This window comes from Tyto alba, unplaced genomic scaffold (genome assembly GCF_018691265.1).
Source record: "Tyto alba isolate M040663 unplaced genomic scaffold, T.alba_DEE_v4.0 Super-Scaffold_2, whole genome shotgun sequence".
Lineage (NCBI taxonomy): Eukaryota > Metazoa > Chordata > Aves > Strigiformes > Tytonidae > Tyto > Tyto alba.
In genome coordinates, this window is record NW_024881282.1 from 36,733,208 (window position 1) to 36,750,243 (window position 17,036).

The 17,036-nt window shown below is 47.4% G+C and overlaps 1 protein-coding gene across 1 annotated transcript in view; it reads right to left on the minus strand.

Moving 5' to 3' along the window:
* The window catches only part of ERP27 (endoplasmic reticulum protein 27), a 43,752-nt gene extending 26,793 nt beyond the window's left edge, over positions 1-16,959 (minus strand). The window contains exons 1-6 of the mRNA XM_042793142.1: positions 16,905-16,959; positions 16,197-16,343; positions 15,891-15,991; positions 12,904-13,041; positions 9,324-9,437; positions 5,264-5,389 (exon numbers count right to left, since the gene is read on the minus strand). Coding sequence (XP_042649076.1) covers positions 5,264-5,389; positions 9,324-9,437; positions 12,904-13,041; positions 15,891-15,991; positions 16,197-16,343; positions 16,905-16,959 — 681 coding nt within the window. The remainder of the gene's footprint in view (positions 1-5,263; positions 5,390-9,323; positions 9,438-12,903; positions 13,042-15,890; positions 15,992-16,196; positions 16,344-16,904) is intronic.
* Between the last annotated feature and the right edge of the window lie 77 nt (positions 16,960-17,036).

Consider the following 17,036-nt stretch of genomic DNA (forward strand, 5'->3'; position numbering starts at 1 on the left):
TGGTACAGGAAATGGTATCACATTTTCACCAGGTCATTCAGCTTTTGGTTCTCTCTATGGAAGATTCACTAGACAACAATGGTTTTTAATCAAATATTAAACAAGGAGTTAATCAAAAAAAAGCATTTAGAATACCCAGGGTGTTAAATGTTGTTACTTTCTATACAAAATCTCCACCTTTAAAACAGATGACTAGCACTTTAAAATGGTAATATAAATAAATGTTAGTCAACATTCTTCACTTTATCAAGCTTCCAGCCTTTGTTAAAAATCCCAAAACTAAAAAGCTGTACATATTTTATTCATGAATATGAAGAATAGAGTAAAAATAAAACAATAAAAAGGTTGGTGTTTAGAACTCCAAACCACTTTTTACTTACAAAGGGAAACTCAAACACACAAACAACTGGCCCCTCAGACAGAAGGGCTGAAATACCATCATTCACAGTTCCTGACTTGAATCTCTCTAATAACACACAATTGGCTCATGGAGTTACAGGGTGCCAAAGCAGAGCAAAAGCTTCCTTCCCCTCCTATATTCCAAAAATACAATTGCATTTTTCCACTGTTGTTCAAAAGAAAACACCTTAATGCCTATCACACATGTTTTAGAATGACACATTCCCAGTGGGTACTGTGATGTGGGATGAATCGTCCTTCAGCAAAAGGACAGGTCATGCATCCTTCGCTGGATGTGCTCCAGGAGGCTTGTGTGACCTCAGTGTCACACCTGGGAGGCTGTCTGTAAGGTGTGTTGGTACTGAGGCCACAAGCACAGGCAGCCTGATCACCTCAACAGCTGGAAACCAAGCAGGTTTCTCAATGGGGACACTTCCACAGTATATGCCACATTTTCTCACAAGGAATTTATTTTGTTCAGAGATTCCCAGCCAGCTCTAATCATAAAGAATGAATGTGGTGACCATGGAAAATCATACTGACCATGAGGCAAGATTCACTTTGCCTAACTTCTGTCATCTAGATCTTAGTCTTGTCTCGGACAGTCATCTAGGTAACCTCTACAATAAATGGTGACAGGCATTTTATTCCAGTTATTTTAGAAGGAAAGGGAGGACATGCCTGTCCTTCTCTACCAGTGCTGAAAAGAGCCTCAAGCCTTTGCTCAGACAACTTACCAAAGCTATAATTCACCAAAACAAATCCTACTTATGATGCCAACTCTCATGTGACTGCTAGAAACCAGATAGTTCCATCCCAAACAGAAAGATCATTTTCTATTTCATACTACCCTGTACAATAGCTGTTTTTTTCATTCTGAAATTATTTCCATTAAATTGTTTAATTTTATAGAAATGTTCTGATCTGTTTTCAGAGGTCTGCTGCTACAGGCAGTGAAGGATCTCTGGCATGGATGAGGAACTCCTGACAGAAACAGCCCCCTCCACACATAGTATTATCTGTGCACTGTCACCTGCAATAAGCTCTCTATTAGAAAACTTTGTGCACTGATGCTGTCTTGGTGTCTCACCAACTTGATTCCTAGCCCAGTGCTTTTAGAACAACAAATTCCTGGTAAATACTAAGATACGGAATGATGTTATTGCTTAAGGAATTGAAAACAGTACTGCAAAATTGGCAACTGAAAATTTCTCAAGTTAATTGAAAATAGTACTGCAATGGTAGAAATTTTATGTTGCTTAGTTTTTCCTCTAAAGAAGATAAACGGGAAGGATGATCAAGCCTTATAGCCAGTGTTTGACTTTGAACTTCCTGGAGCTGCAACCTTCATTCTTTGAGGACTGTGTACGCAAAAGGATCAAATTCTGAAGTTTGAGTAATTTCATATATAGCTTACATAGTACATCAAAGCAAAATTAAAACATCAGTCATGAATTTTAAAAAAAAAAAAGCAAGCTATAAAAACAACTTTTACTGCAGATATCTGTTAAGTGACATAGACAATCCATATTTACAGGTTGCCCTGTTTACGGCTAAAAGAGGCATCTTTAAGTATTATCTCTCTCAGTTTGGGAGCCATCAGTCTGACAAGAAAAGTAAAGTGTATGAATGACTGTCTGCAAGAGAAAGGGCACTGTCCTCCTACTTCCATGGAGGAACTCCTGAAGGACTCTCAGGAGTTTATCAGAGACCATTTCTATAGAGGATTACATATAAATTAAAAGGCACTTCGGAAACATCTCTACCCAAATCATTCTGACATTGTAAATCAGTTGTATCAGCTGCAGCAAAAGCTCTTTTTGTTATTCCCAACATCACCTTATTGAAACTTCTGCAAAAACCCATGAGGTACACCAGCTGTAACTGTAATGTTATACACTGATACTGTGGAAAGAAAACCGAAGATGCTTATGCTAGTTTGGCTCAGCAATGCAAACCTTGACATTTCCAGTAGAAAGCCTGGACTCTTGGCAATACTTTCTCAAATAAGTACATATCTGACTGCAGTGGGATCCTTCCAACAAGGCTGGTGGATTCTCTCCTGCAGCTGCAGCACTCTGGGCTCTGCCTGTTCACTGTTACCCACCCACAGTTGTTTCTCAAAGTCTGCTAGAAAAGTACCATATTTCTTATTTCTGTCAGCTCTTGCTGGCTTAGCATCATCTAACATTTGCACTTTCTTCTCCAGTATTTTATAGCCCCAGATTTCACAATAAAATCTAGAGGAATCTAGACTGCCTTCATACACTCACTGCTGCTCAGGGTGCAGTTCAGGCTGTTTTCAAATAACGATCCTCACCATAGAGCCTCATGGATCCTCCAGCTGAAAATCTCAGCTTCCTCTGAGGCAAAAATGAAAAGATCATAAACCTGATGAAGGGACCATAATCCAGAAACTGACAGGTGAATCACTTCCTCATGATCCATTAATGGTTGGATTCAATGATCTTAAGGGTCTTTTCCAACCTAAATGATTCTATGATTCTATGAGTTTCTTCACTCTTTGGGGTCAACCATTAAGCAGCAGCAGTTCCTCTTCATCCCTCCATCAATCCAAGCAATAAGTTTCTCTTCTCCCTCCAGCTGGTGATAACAATGACAAGGACTCCTTTTCCCTCAAAGCACAGCAGAGATGTGTGAAAGGATTGGTACCCCTTCTCCTGCCTGGGAACCCTCTTGAGGATCTGTTTGTGTTCTGCGCTGACTTGTAGAGAAGCGGCAACACACACCAAGTTTCCCCAGTCTGTTCTGGCACTTTGGTATCACTGTAAAGCACTGCTGGATGCAGTGGTACATGCTCACAGGGAGCCTGAACACCTCTTCACTGCACAGCAATGATTTCTTGCTCCAAAAACTGACAATGCTAACCCCAACGCACAAAAAAAAAGCCTTTCACCACAGGCTATGAAATATTCACAGGTAATCCTGACAAAAATTCAAGTCAATAACCTTGCATCTATTCAGAGACAATCTGCAAGCTGCAAAAAGGTAAAATCTACTCAGTACTTCACTTGTTTCAAATTCAACCTGAGTTAGCTTGGTAGTCCTGACAACAGATTACTCCATTTAGGAAAATTAGCCAGCAGATATTTCCATGGTATTGTGCAGTGTCTGCTTCTGATACTCAAATGAATTCATCTTTCTACATGACAGAGCAATGGAGACAAACCTAAGTGGGCATATCACTTTCCTTACTGCTTACTGTCCAGATCTAAAAACCAGAGGGATCCTAGCTGTCTTACTGCTTTGAAAGAGTGCAGTCCAAATCACAATTTCTTCTTCTGAGTGCCAGTCCTTTGGGAAAAACAATTTATTAGACTCTAAGTCCCTTCATCTACATGTCCTGCAGTACCACTGCAGTAAAGTGGAAATAACTAGTCAAATCCCCACATTTTTAATCTCTATGTTATACTCTGGCAAACTTCTAGACTGATTAGGTGGGAAACTTGCCTGCAAAAATTAAAAAAAAAGTTAGATTTGTCTTGCTGGAAATTCATAAATTATCTGGACTTCAGTACAACATTTTATCCAATGTTTTGTGAAATATTTCTGGGAAAATTATTCACATTTTCTCAGATCTAGGCATGTCACATGAGGAGAAAACTAGCTGCAGCTGCATCAGCAAAGGGTAGTGAACAGTAATGTGGTGTTAGAAGAGTTATCTGCCTGGGGGAGACCTGTATCAGAGGACAGTTATCGTGGTGTCACTATAACACAAAATTCACATGAGATGTCTAGAATTTTTCAGATAAATTAGTTTTATTTTATCACTAACTATTCATCAAAGCAAAACACTTCCAAAGAGACCTTTTGACTTTGATGCATGGTTTCTGCTTGGTCTCTTGCCAATGGGTGGGACAGATGGCAAGGTCCAATATAGTCCTGCCATAAACAAGTCTCAAGACTTTTGAGGACGCACAGTTCTGAGATGGCCCCTCCATCTGAAGATGAGGATATACTTGATTTTTAATCTGCTCCTTCGGTACCACAAACAGATGCATGCAGATGTTCTTGTTTGCAAACTCTAACTCTTTCCAGCTCCACACTTCTCCCAGGAAGGTCTCTTCCAAGGTCTCTCAGCTCAGCCTTCCCCGCTGCTATGATCTCTGCCTCTCCCATCTGCTGTTCTCCCTTGCCCCAAACGGCTTCCACTTGCTCCCAGTCCTCCTTTTCTTGACAGCTCCTTCCTCTGTTCCCAGGACACAAATTTCCCTGTAATCCAGCTGCTAGCAGAGAATCAGCCGTGAGCTGATTTACTATTTGGGGAGTAATGTCCACAAAGGGTTGGGAACCAGGCAACATTTCTCTGAAAGACCCCATCTATCCCATCACCTTAGTGTGGGAAATCCAACAAATCCATCTGCAACTCCTTTAAAATAGACATTTATCCCTGAATCCAACCAGAAGAGTAAGGGTTAAGAAGCACCATGACACTAATTGCTATCTGATCACTTATATAATGCTCCTTGGCATCTTGCAGGCTGTATCTACAAAATCACCTCTCACACCAGTGGAATGCAACCATCTCCAGACTGAAGTGCAGCAGCTGTTGGTCGTCTCCCAGTGCAAGGGAACAAAACTGGACCAGAAGCAAGGAAGTACATAATGTCCCACTGGGGGAGCAGAGGAGCAGGATACAGAGGATATTTTCCCCACAAGGAGGCAAACTGGCAAAAAGTGAACCCCTCCACTTAATTACCTAACTAATCCTCTTTGTCTGCCACTTGTCCTTTGCTCCTCTAATGCACAGAGGAGGAGATTATGCCCTACCCATCCACAGAAGAAATCACTGTTCTCCTTTTTTTCTCCCTAATGGCCCCACTTCTTCTCTGTTTGGACTTACCTTCCCCTTGAAGAATTCTGCTGCCAGCCGGTATCTGTGCATATGCTCGGGGTGTTTTGGGGACATCTTGTCTGTGATCAGAAGGAGATGAAGCTGGAGTGAACTCTGCATCACACCTATTGCTGTCTGCCAAAAACACGGCCCCCACAGACAGAGAGAGAAACATGCAGAGAGAAACAAGAAGATTGAGAACATTCAATCCACATCAGATGCATGGCCAGAGGTATATCAATCCTCATGTCAGCTGAGATTACTTTGCAAATCAGCCTCACAAGCAGGACAGCTTTCTTTAAAGCAGGAGGGATCTAACCTGGGTTCACTGTGGCAGCGCTTAACCTCCTGGCTTTGCTTGTTTCTGAGATGAGAATTTGAAGACCATAAGGGTTCATCCCTGGCCTCAGGAGAGTCAATGACTAGGGAGGGGGGCTGCCTAGATACAGCAAGCTGAAGTCTAGAGGTGCAAGGAAGTGGAGAGGGAAGGCCAGCAAACACTGAACATAAGGGTGCCCTGAATCGCTGAGGTCCAGCACCCAATTGAAATGGGAACAAGAAAGCAAGAAGGATTTGTGGTGTCAGGGTTGATGTCTCCCCTTATTTCCTTTCTTTCAGGTTAAGCTCTGTGTAGGATGTGGAGGAGTCCAAAGTTTCAGCAACCCCAGGGCCTGGGCATTCCAAAGTGCTGAGGGTCATTATTGCCTCTGCAGTCCCACGGTGGGAGAAGACCTGGAGCTGGCTGTCCCTCATCCCCTCGGCAAGAGTCAAGTGGGCAGCACACACTGGCCCTCTGTGAGGAGACAGGGCTGGCACTGCCCAAGAAGCCACCACATTATCTCTACACAAACACACACTCACTCACTCATCATCTCGCTTTTCCTTACACCCACCTCCTGCAGCCTCTCCCACAAACTAAACAGCTGCTGGGACAGACTTGCTGCCTTTCCCATGCCACCAAAACCACAGAGGTGCAGACTGTGCAGCTCCCATCAGTGGGAGAAGAAAGTTTCCACACACTCCAGGAATAATGTGTTGGGCTTAGTGTGTGTGTGGCAGGGGTTTCAGTAGCGGGGCAGGGGGCTACAGGGGTGGCCCCCTGTGAGAAGCTTCTCAAAGCTCCCCCAACTCCAAGTCAGACCCACCTCTGCACCAAGGCCAAGCCAATTAGCGATGGTGGCCACGCCTCTGTGATAACGTATTTAAGAAGGGCAACCTGGGAGGAGGAGTTGTGAAGGAGATACCCATGAAAACACTGAGGTCAGTGGAAGAAAGGAGGGGGAGGGAGGTGCATGGGAGCAGAGACACCCCTGCCTGATGCCTGTGGTGAGAGGGCAGGCTGTCCCCCTGCCACTCATGGAGGTCCATGGTGGGGCAGATGCCGACCTGAAGCCCGTGGAGGACCCCACACTGGAGCAGGTAGCTGCACCTAAAGAAGTCCAGGACTCTGTAGGAAGCCCCCGTTGTTGCAGTTAGGTGCTGGGAGGACTGCAACATGTGGGAGGGACCCACACTGGAGCAGCTTGTGAAGAGCTGCAGCCTGTGGGAAGGACTCGTGTTGGAGAAAGTTCACTGGAGCATGGGAGGAGTGTGAAGAGTTCTTCCCTGAGGAGGAAAGAGAGGAGGGACTGACCACTAGCCACCCATCCCCATCCTCTGCCCCTGCACCGCTGTGGGGGAAGAGGTAAAGAATTCTGGAGCAAGGTTGAGCAAGGGAAGGGAGGGGTAAGGGGAAGGTGTTTTTAAGATAAGATTATACTTCTCACTGTCCTACTCTATTTGCGAAGTGTTTGACTTAAATTGTTGTTCTTCTTCCCTAACAAGTCTGTCTTCTGCCTGTGACCGTAATGGGTGTGTCATCCCTCCCTGTCCTTATCTCAATTCCCAAGCCTTTGGCTTTATTTTCTCTTTCCCATTCCTGAGGGGGGAGGGAGCAGCTGTGTGATGTTTGGCTGCTGGCTGGGTTTAAACCATGATAAGTAATAAAGAAGGGGTCAGGGAGTGTACACCAGCAAGGGCCATGCACTGCAAAGCATCTAGCTTTTGGCATTAGCCTAATGTTTATCAGATATTTTGTATCCCTTCACTTCTCTGGTGGTGTGCAAATGGGGCAGGGGAGAGTAGAGGGGATGCAAACAGAGGCTGGAGAGCATTAGAAGACCTCATGGGAGAGGACGGGCTTGAAGGTGAGGGTGAAGCCAGCCAGCACTAAGTGCCATGACAAGGCTGGGCTGAGCGCAGGCAGGGCTGAAGGAGCAGTTCCTCTGGCAGCTCCACACAACCATATGCCTGTTCACGCAAGATCTCTTCTGCAAGAGCGATCAGCAGAGCTCATCAACATGGCCAGGTCACATCTGGCTCTCCTGGAAAGCCCTCAGGGTAAGCATTGCCTAAAAAATGCCTCTAGAGTATGTGGGAGAAACAGTAAGGGCCCCAAGATGGGAAGAGGAACTCTTGGCAGCACTCAGTGTGATCTGCATGACCCCAGCATCTGCTGACCAGCAGCATTCTTAGATGTAAACAGCATATGTAATGGGAATAAATATTTACAAAAAAAACAACCTACATTAGGGCAGCTGGGAGGGATTTGAGCTGGCGACTGCAGGAGGCACTGTTAATTGCAGTACCTTGATTGGACTCCAGAGCATGTGGGAAAAAAAAACTGGCACAACATGTATATTGCCAGTCAGGGTAGAGGGAATCACCTGAACAGATCAGGACTTCTCAGTCAGGGAGACAGACTGGGTGCTGAACAGGACACCATGGAGCAAGAGCCCAAAGCATCAGCAGAAACGCATGAAGGAAGTGCCATGATCTAATGAATTGCCTAAAGATGCAGTGGAGGCTCCAAGAGTTCAGAAGGCCTGGGCAATTACAAAGATAACAAGAACATCCCCATTGATGTTACCTGGGTGTTCTCAAAGGGCTGTGAGGACTGGGGTCCAGGATATAGCTTTTCCGTACCCAAAAATATTCTGTGATTTGAAATGCATTTTTCACATCCCTTATTGAAAAAAATTAATCCTTTTTTTTTTGTTAAGAAAAAACCAAAACTTCTACAGTATTTCATTCTGGAAACAAAATGTTGCATTTCCAAAACAAAATGCTTTCTGTACTGGTGGGCTGCACCTGAACTGGGAAATGTGGCAGCCCTCTTAGCTGATCCTTGGAGTAGGCTTGAAAAGGTATGGCTTTGAAACAGGTTGGGCCATTCTCCTTTGATTAAATTGAGCCTGGTCTACACTGTTGTAGCTATCCAGAAGTCTGCAAAAGACACCATCAGCAATGATAAACTCTCAGCCTTGTGGCCATCAGGGCTTCAAAGATCTATTGTATTCACAGCAATGAACCCAGTGAACTGCTGAGATTTCAGACAGGTCTAATTCCTTGGTCACCCTCTATGGCAGGGAGAAGCACTGGGACCCTGCCACTGCCAATCCAATGGTTGAGCTAATGAAGATGGCCAACCTGGAAGCATCCTATGTCTGATTTTTCTTTTTGTTGAACTGATGAATTCTGGAATAAGGGATAGAGGGGATGGGAAAAATTTTGCTTGGGAAGTTTCCAAATTACTTCAATATGTCTTCAAATAGCTGGGCATATATCAAGCCCTATGAGCTGAGTGATGGAGAAAAGCCTGCCTTCTGGAAGAAGGTCTCTCAAGTTTCCCTGTTTCTCAAGGCTTCCCAGGCAAAGAGAGGGGATCCTGGCTGAGCAGGGTCTGCAGGCATGGCACAACATGGCAAATGGCCACGGGGAGAAGCAGTACTGCTGGCAAGAGTGCTAAGAAACAGAGCTCTCTGCTCACCAACACCTGAAATTTGCTGGAAAGCTAAAGGAATCACCATGCCTCCCTTCCTCTCCCCACCCCACTTGCACGCCCCAGCACAGCATCTGCTTCTAGTCCCCATATGGAGTATCAGCAAAGAACTGTGTAGCTTCCCCTGCCCCATCCACACCATTGCCACAACCCTCACACACATCTGGGTGTGCAAACTCTTATGCCAGAGGATGCCCACGAGGAGGAGGACAAGTGCCAAGGTGAGGTCTGGGGGGAGCCGGCAATTACCACAGGGTTGTACTCTGTCACCAGGCGGAGCTCGTTCATCCGAACGAAACGAGTCATCTTCTCAGCATCAACATCTTTGCCGTTCATATCCACATCCCTCCGGCCATTGTCTACCTGAAAACATGCAGATACCTACAGTCACAGCTGTCCTATCCTCTCAGCACCCCCTCCAGAGGCACTGGTGGCATTCACTCATGGAGAGACCCAGCCCCTGGGACAGTGCCATCCTCTTCCCCCCCACCACATAATCCCCACTTCTGGAGTTCCAGAACATACAGAGACCAGCCTGCACTTCAAGATTAAGATCTTCCACTCTTCTCCAGTCTCCCAAGGAAAAGGCAAACTCATGGCATAACAGAAATCACAGAGGACTTCAGACATCCCTACAGTATCAGTTCCTGATGCACTGGAGACAGGGAGGATTAGCTGATAAACTATTCTAGGCATTGTGGGAAGAGATCATTAAACAGCCTAACTCCTTGCATCGATTTTGGCTTTACATCCCTTTTTAAAATATTCATCTGCTTACTGCATTTCATTTACAAGTAATAAACATTGGCATGGGCCTGTATGGATTTCCTGGAAACATTGTGCAAGCAGGAAATCTCTCCAATAAAAAGAGGACATTTTTTCCAGAACAGCAGTAAAAAAAAAAGGAAAAAAAAAAAATCAAGCCCAGCACATTTTAGCTGTAGAGGAAAATCCACCCTGCCACACATCTCCCTACACTCCAACTCCAACTGATTTTATTGAGGTTTCTGTGACCCGGTAAACAGAAAACAAACAAGCAACCATTGAATGATAGCTAAACCACCTGAAGGGGCAGAGTTGCTGTGCAGTGCCACCGCAGGACGTGACTGAGTTGAGACATGGGGACACTGGGCTCTGACATGCAATAGGATCAAAGTTTGGGATTTTAAGGCCTTTGATACACGTTGAGTGGGGTTCTTGGGGCTGAGGAAAAGTCCACATGCACACCCCAGATTTTATTCTCTGCATCTGTACAACCTCTGAAAGTGCTTGTGTTAGTTTTTCCAGTGGTGTTCAGACATCTAAAGCCCTTTTTGCTGCTCTGTGGTCATTGGCAAGGTCTTTGATCTGGTAGGGGGCCACACTGGTGTTTTTCAGGCAGCACGGCCTGATTCCTCTCGCAGATTTGCTCCTGCGTAAAATGAAAGGGCAGCTCTATTCAAGTAAATGAGATCAGACCAATGCAACACCTGGGCAGGTGAGATCAGACAGGCCTTGGGAACCAATCTAAAAAACCCCAGACTCCACAGAAAGTCTTTTCTTGACTTTCATGGCCTTCTGGAAACATTTGTGGATAATAACATCCTAAATCTGCACTCAACAGTTATGATTTTTAAGAAAATAAGGCTGGAGAATAGCCTGTGTCTAGCAGTTGAAGTTCAAGTCAAAATAACTTTATACACTCCATATAATTAGCTTGTTAGAATCTGTTAATTATGTTCTTTTTAGGTCTGTCAGGCCAGATTCCTCACTAGAATAAATCAGTTTCCCTCCACTACATAAAAAGAAGTCTCACCAGTTGACAGCAGCCCCTCCTACTACTGTAATTACAGTTTAAACTTCTAAGCATTAGTAAGAAGTGTTTCATACTCTGCAAAAGCAAAAAAAAAAATAAAACAAATTTATGCTTTTGATTCACTGCTATCCTGGTCACACATCTTTGTATTCTTCAAATGAGCATTTGATTCCAAGTTCCTGTCTCAGTTCTTTTTCCTTTTCCTTCTTATCTCTGACCCCTTACTCCTGCACAGCATTGATCACAGAATAAAAGGAAAAATAATGTGTCTGAACAATTTAATTTAAGAAAAACTGGAAAACAGACAAGTGAATTGTCAACAACATTTGAACCTGACTGGTGTATTAGTTTCTTGGGTTTTTTTCCTATTAAATAAGAGTTCATCTGCAAAAACTAGACTGTGAACAAAGAATATTCAGTATAATCCAAATTCTAACAATCCAGACACTCTTTTATCAAAGACCCTCCCAATGCAATCATCCTCACTATCTGCCATGGTACAAAAACAAAGGATCTTTTCAATATTTTTGGAAGAAAACCACCATGACTAAGAACTAAAACTGAGATGGGTGTTGCTTCAAATTGCAACATGTACAAATAGCAAATAAAAGGTTAAATTAAAGGACCTGACTATCTATTGCTCACTCTTAGATAATCTGAATTATTTGGATAATACCAGTGGTAAACAAGGTACAGGAAATGTTGAGAAAGAAAGGGGAACAAACTGACTTTGTCCAAGCTTTGTACAACCTGGATCTAGAACTTGGCCAAGCTGCCACATTTAGTTTCCCTAGTACACACAGTATGTCCCCATTCATCCCCCACCCTGTGTGCTTAGAGGTCTGGTGACACAACACTTCACAGACTTTTAGGACATCTTGTGCTACCTAGGGCTCCTCTCCTCCTCAGATACACCTCTCCAGTTTTCAAGTGCCACACTTGTGTGAGAAGGGGCAACACGAAGAAATTGATATAACCAGTAGAATACCTTCTCTTAACCTTTGTTGGTGCTCTTGAAGCAAGTACATGGCCCTTCCCAATATTGTCTCCTTATATCAGCAAACATAGCTTCAAATTCAGTGAGACACTTAGAGCTGAAGTCAACAAAGATTTGATCTTGCACAGCATCCATCCCTAAGAAATTGCAAAGTAACATTTTTAATGGGCCCATGCCGAAAGCATACTTAGGGAATAGCTCTGTAAATCACAGTGTAGGAGAGAGAAAACAGTGTCTGGAATTTCTTTTGCAGGCAGAGCATCTGTGACTGCAGAGACCCCGTCTGGATCTGATTTTGGTCACAATGGAAAATCTGTGCACCCAGGGAGACAGCTTTGCCTCCCTGAAGTGACACTTGGCAAAATTCAGTATCAAGCCTGCTGTGTTAATCCGCTGTAACATGGCCTCTAGATGCTTTTTATGTGTCTCAGGAGCCTTTCCAAACCCACGGAAACCCCATCCAAGTAACACTGAGCTCCAGGCAGGTCACTCAGAAACACAGACATCGTTCTTTGCAAAGCACTGGGTGCTGGACCAGATCCATAGGGCAAACACGTAAAATGGAGAGTCTCATCAGGTGTAATAAATGTTGCATGTCTCAGTGATGTGCACTCTGCAAGGGGAAAGCAAAAGACCTCTTCAGGGCAGGAAACTCTACAGATGCGCTTTCAGGTGGGCAGGCAGAGTGCCTGCCTGCAACAACCCTTTTTTTGGCTTGCTCTAAGGAGAGATGAGCAGCTTTAATCTTCTTTAGCACTACCACCCGGAGACTTCGCTTCTTCTGGAGCGTGACAGCAGGCAGTTTTGAAGCCCTTGCCCTAGCAGCCCCTCTCCCCAAAACCCGTGGGCAGGGCCACTCCGAAACCAGAGCGTTAATTTGGGAGGGACGGCTTTTCGCACGCCATCGCGTTTCGCGGGGAGGGAGCCGCTCGGGGGGGCGGCCACGGCTCTCCCCGCGTAGCTCCCCGGGCCACGGCAGCAATCCTCCCGGCCACGCTCCCCCCACCCCCCCCCTCCCACGCCGCGGGCCCACGCACCCTGCGGAAGAGCGTGACGGTGTTCGCCGCGACGCCGTAGTGGGACAGGACCGCGGGGCTGGTGCTGAGGCCGAAGGGCACCCCCGGCACCCGGCCGGCCGCCAGCCGGAACTGCGACGCTTCGGGGCTCTCCGGTTCCTGCGGAGGGAGAGGGAGCGGGGTGAAGCGGGGGCGGGGGGGTGAGGAGCGAAGAGCGGACCCCCACCCCCTCCCCAGCCTTCCCGCCACCGCCGCGCGCCCGCCGTGGGGCGAGGGCGACACCTACCGGCCGCCCGGCGGAACGGCCCCGGCCCCGCCGCGGGGGGGGGGGGGGGGGGGTGTGTACGGACGGACGGACGGACGACGGGGAGGGGAAGGGACTGGGAAGGGGGGGGCAACCAAAAGGCGAGGGAGGCCCCGGGGCGGCGGGGAGAGCGTCTGTCTGTCCCGTTGTCACCTCGCCTGCGTGGCCGGGGTTCTGCAGCCATCCCTCCCCCCCGCCCCCCGCCCCGCCGGCCACCTCTCCTCCCAAACCGGGGGAAGGGAGCGGGCGGCGATGCCAAGGCCGCTGCCGGTGTCAAAGCCGCAGCCTTCGGTAGGTGGCTACGGCAGCGCGGGGAATGTCGCCTTCCGTTTCTCCGAAACCTCCACGCTCACAGGTAGCACCGTGATGATGAGAAGCCCTAGAGCTCTCAAAAGGGAGGGGAGAAACCCAGAATCTGGATGCTTAAATATATATAAATATATGTATACACACACACATATATATATACACATGTACAAACGTATGTGTGTGTGTATAAAATAAATATATAAAAATATAATTTTCAAGATAATCTTGAGAGTCAGGAGTTTACAATTTTTGTACACCTTGCATTAGCAGTACACTGATTCCTCTTAAAAAGGTGTCTTAGACATCCTTTAAAAAATAGCTATTGCATATACATCGAAGGATAGAAATGTGCAATTTCTCAGTAATTTGAGGCCCATTCTCTTTCTTGCAGCAAGAGCATTAGCTACAGTATTAGCCCGTTTAAAGCCTCCCTCGCTATTCCCATTCCCAAGTTCTGAGTGATGTATTTTTGACACTTCTACTTACAGGATTTAAATTCTCAAGACTCAGTCTCTGCTTGGAAATTGGCTTGTAGTTTGAACCATCAGCTCAGCTGTTTGCAAGCCCAGAGAGAATGGAAAACAAAATTCCTTCTTCATTCAAAAGAAAAACAACTCTTTTGACCTGTTTTGGAAATGCCAGCTCATCAACATGGCTCTGGTAAGACCGAGAAAGCCTGGGGTGGGAATAACCTCACTGAGTTTTGGAGCATTCCTGGGAAAGCTGGGGTTTAATCAGGCCAAGCATGACCCTTTCGTGCAGACATGTGGGGTTTCTGGAGCAGTGTGCTGTTTTTCTGTCATGGCATGCTGTTCCCAGCCAGGGAGGCCGTGCTCATTATACGGGGAACTTGCTGAGCTGCCTACTGCAGTGAATTGAAAGGCTGCAGCAGAGAAATAAATTATGGTGAACAGAGAACATGGACATTATTTGGATGAATATACTCCCAGGCAGAGGGCCCAAGGCAAGCGCTATTGGGACACATACGTCTTTATCTACTGCTTAAATGCAGCCCTGTCGTGCTTCAGGCACTGAATGCCCAACACGTCGCTGGCTGCTGCCAGGGCCACATGGCAGTAGCCTCCTGTCTGACTGTGAAGAATAAAATCCTGCGGTGGGAGGGAGGCCGCGGTGGCACAAGACACCAGCAGTTATGCCCCCGTGCTGCTTCACCCAGCAAGACGCCGCGGTCCCTGCCGTAGCTCAGCAAGAGGATCTGCACCCCGGGTACAGCCCTGTCACAAGCCCGGCCCGCTACCCTGCGGGAAGGAGATGTCTCAGCACTTTCGTTCTGCGTGTGCAGATTGCCTCACTGCTTTGCAGGACTGTAGCTCTGCAAGAGCAACCCCGAGGAGCTCCGAATGCTTGCAGGCGCCCAAGGCGAGGCGGCTGGTGCCCAAGGCAAGGCAAGCTGGTGCTCTGTGATCAGTGCTTAGCGAGGCCCCTGGAGCATAAGCCTCCAGCACTCATACACTTGCTGCTGCCCACGCTGCACCATCAGTCCTCACTCTGGTGGGCTGCGAGATGGCGTTGCCCTATACCCAGGTGTGGGGCAGAAAGAGGAAGGAGCTTGCAGAAAGGAGTTGGTTTTGAGAGGCTGAAGTCTCTTACAAAAGCCATGAGGCAGCATGTGGGCAGCAAAAGCCCAGGACAGAGCTCAAGGAAAAGGGGGAAAAAGGTGCAACTCGGGGACCTTAAAAGTAATGAGGATCCTGTCAAGGAGGCCTCTGATTTATGGTGCTCTAACTCAATAAATATTTTTGTCTTGTTTCCTAAGGAAAAATATTCATGCCATTTGGGGATCAAGGGGCACATACTCATATACTGACCTTTGAATTCAATTGAATTTAGACACAGAGGCAGACATCGCAAGGCTATCAACTCTGGGGAACAAAGCAGAGAAACAGAGACCATGCCTACACCCTCCCTGGGAGGAGGCTGTAGCTTGAGCCCAAACCCTCTCAGACTTCAGAGGACCCACACGAGCACTGGTCCCTGAGACCCAGCTTCCTCAGCCCTGTCACCCAGGCATTGCCTTGCTCATCTTTGCTGACTAAAGCAAACAACTGATGTTCCCACTCACCCCTTGTCAAGTTTCTCTGCCACCCACATTCCTGTTTTGCTTCCCCCCACAGCATTTCCCTTTTTTCCACTCTAGGGCTCCTATGATCTCCTCCCCCTTCCTCCCTTGTTCCATCTCCCTCTCCACACGGACAGAATTTCCTGCGTTCTCTCTGTGGCCTGTCACCTAATCCATCCACATGCCTGTCACAGCCCCAGCACCTTTTGGGACAGGAGCTGCCTTTGGAAAGTGTTTATGCCACATCCAGCCCCAAGCTCTTGTCAGGGTGGGATAGGGCTCACAGCTGGCAGAGGAGAGGTGCTGTGAACACACCTGGAAGAATCCAACGACCACCACCTCCTCACTGCTGATGAAAGCTTCAGCATCCATGATGTTGTTCAACAGGATAGGTTTCTCCACGGTGCCAGCTGTGCCTGGAGAGCAACATTGGACAGAGGATACACAGAGCAGCTCAGAGAGGCTCTCCCCAACATGCATGCAAGCATCCCACCCCTTGCAAGCTCATCCACACTCCTCTCCGGCAAGCTCAACACAACATTTGTGCTCCACACCCTGGCTAAGGAGGGCTCCCCATGGCGGACCCAGCCTTTCCCCACGCCAGGAGGAAAGCTCACTTACTGTGGGATGCAGAGCCGCCATCGTCTCCAGCACACCCTGCTAGGGAGCTCCCGGTGAGCAGGATAACGAAGAGGCATGGGAAGACAAATGTGCCCATGGCGCCAGCTTGCCCTCTCCTTGCCACGTCACCCTTGCTGCAGACCTCTCCTCAGCAAGAGACACGTCAGCTCTCCACGACAAGAGACACGGAAGCTTCAGGGGCCCACAGCCACCCCTTCGGCGGTGGGAAGGGAGCAGCTGGCCCAGGGTGAAACCTTCAGCTCCTGAGATAAGCAACTGGCTGGGAGAGAGCCCCTTCCTGCTGTGCGGGCACCAGCCTTGGAGTACCTCGCCAACACGGTCGCCAGTGTGTCCTCACCCACAGCGCAGGACATCTGGGCAGCACCCCAGCTGGGTAAGAACACCCCTCCATGCAGCAGGAGCCACTGCGCTTCTCCAAGGGCCGGGTCCCAGAGGCTGACGTTCCCCTGTGGGAACAGCGGGGCAGCCACTGGGACATGCAGCTCTTGCGTTGGCCCTGGCTGTGGGGAATGGCTGCCATGGTAAGCATTAAACATGAGAACATGTTATAGCTCCCTGGGCCCATTCTGCTGTCACCCGGGGTGAGAGGTGGGGGGCTGTTTATCCCTGGAGTCTAGCCCCACCCCCTTGGGCTCCAAAGGAGGAGTCATGAAACCCCTTGAAGGAAGCAGCTCTGAAATAACTTACCTATGGAGTTAGGCTGATGTTTTGAAAGAGGAGGGCTATTTCCCTGCTGAAACATGCTCTTAAGCCTTCCTATAATGCATTCTCCACATACATCTCACCAAAAAGCTTACTGTAGAAAAGAATATGACACTC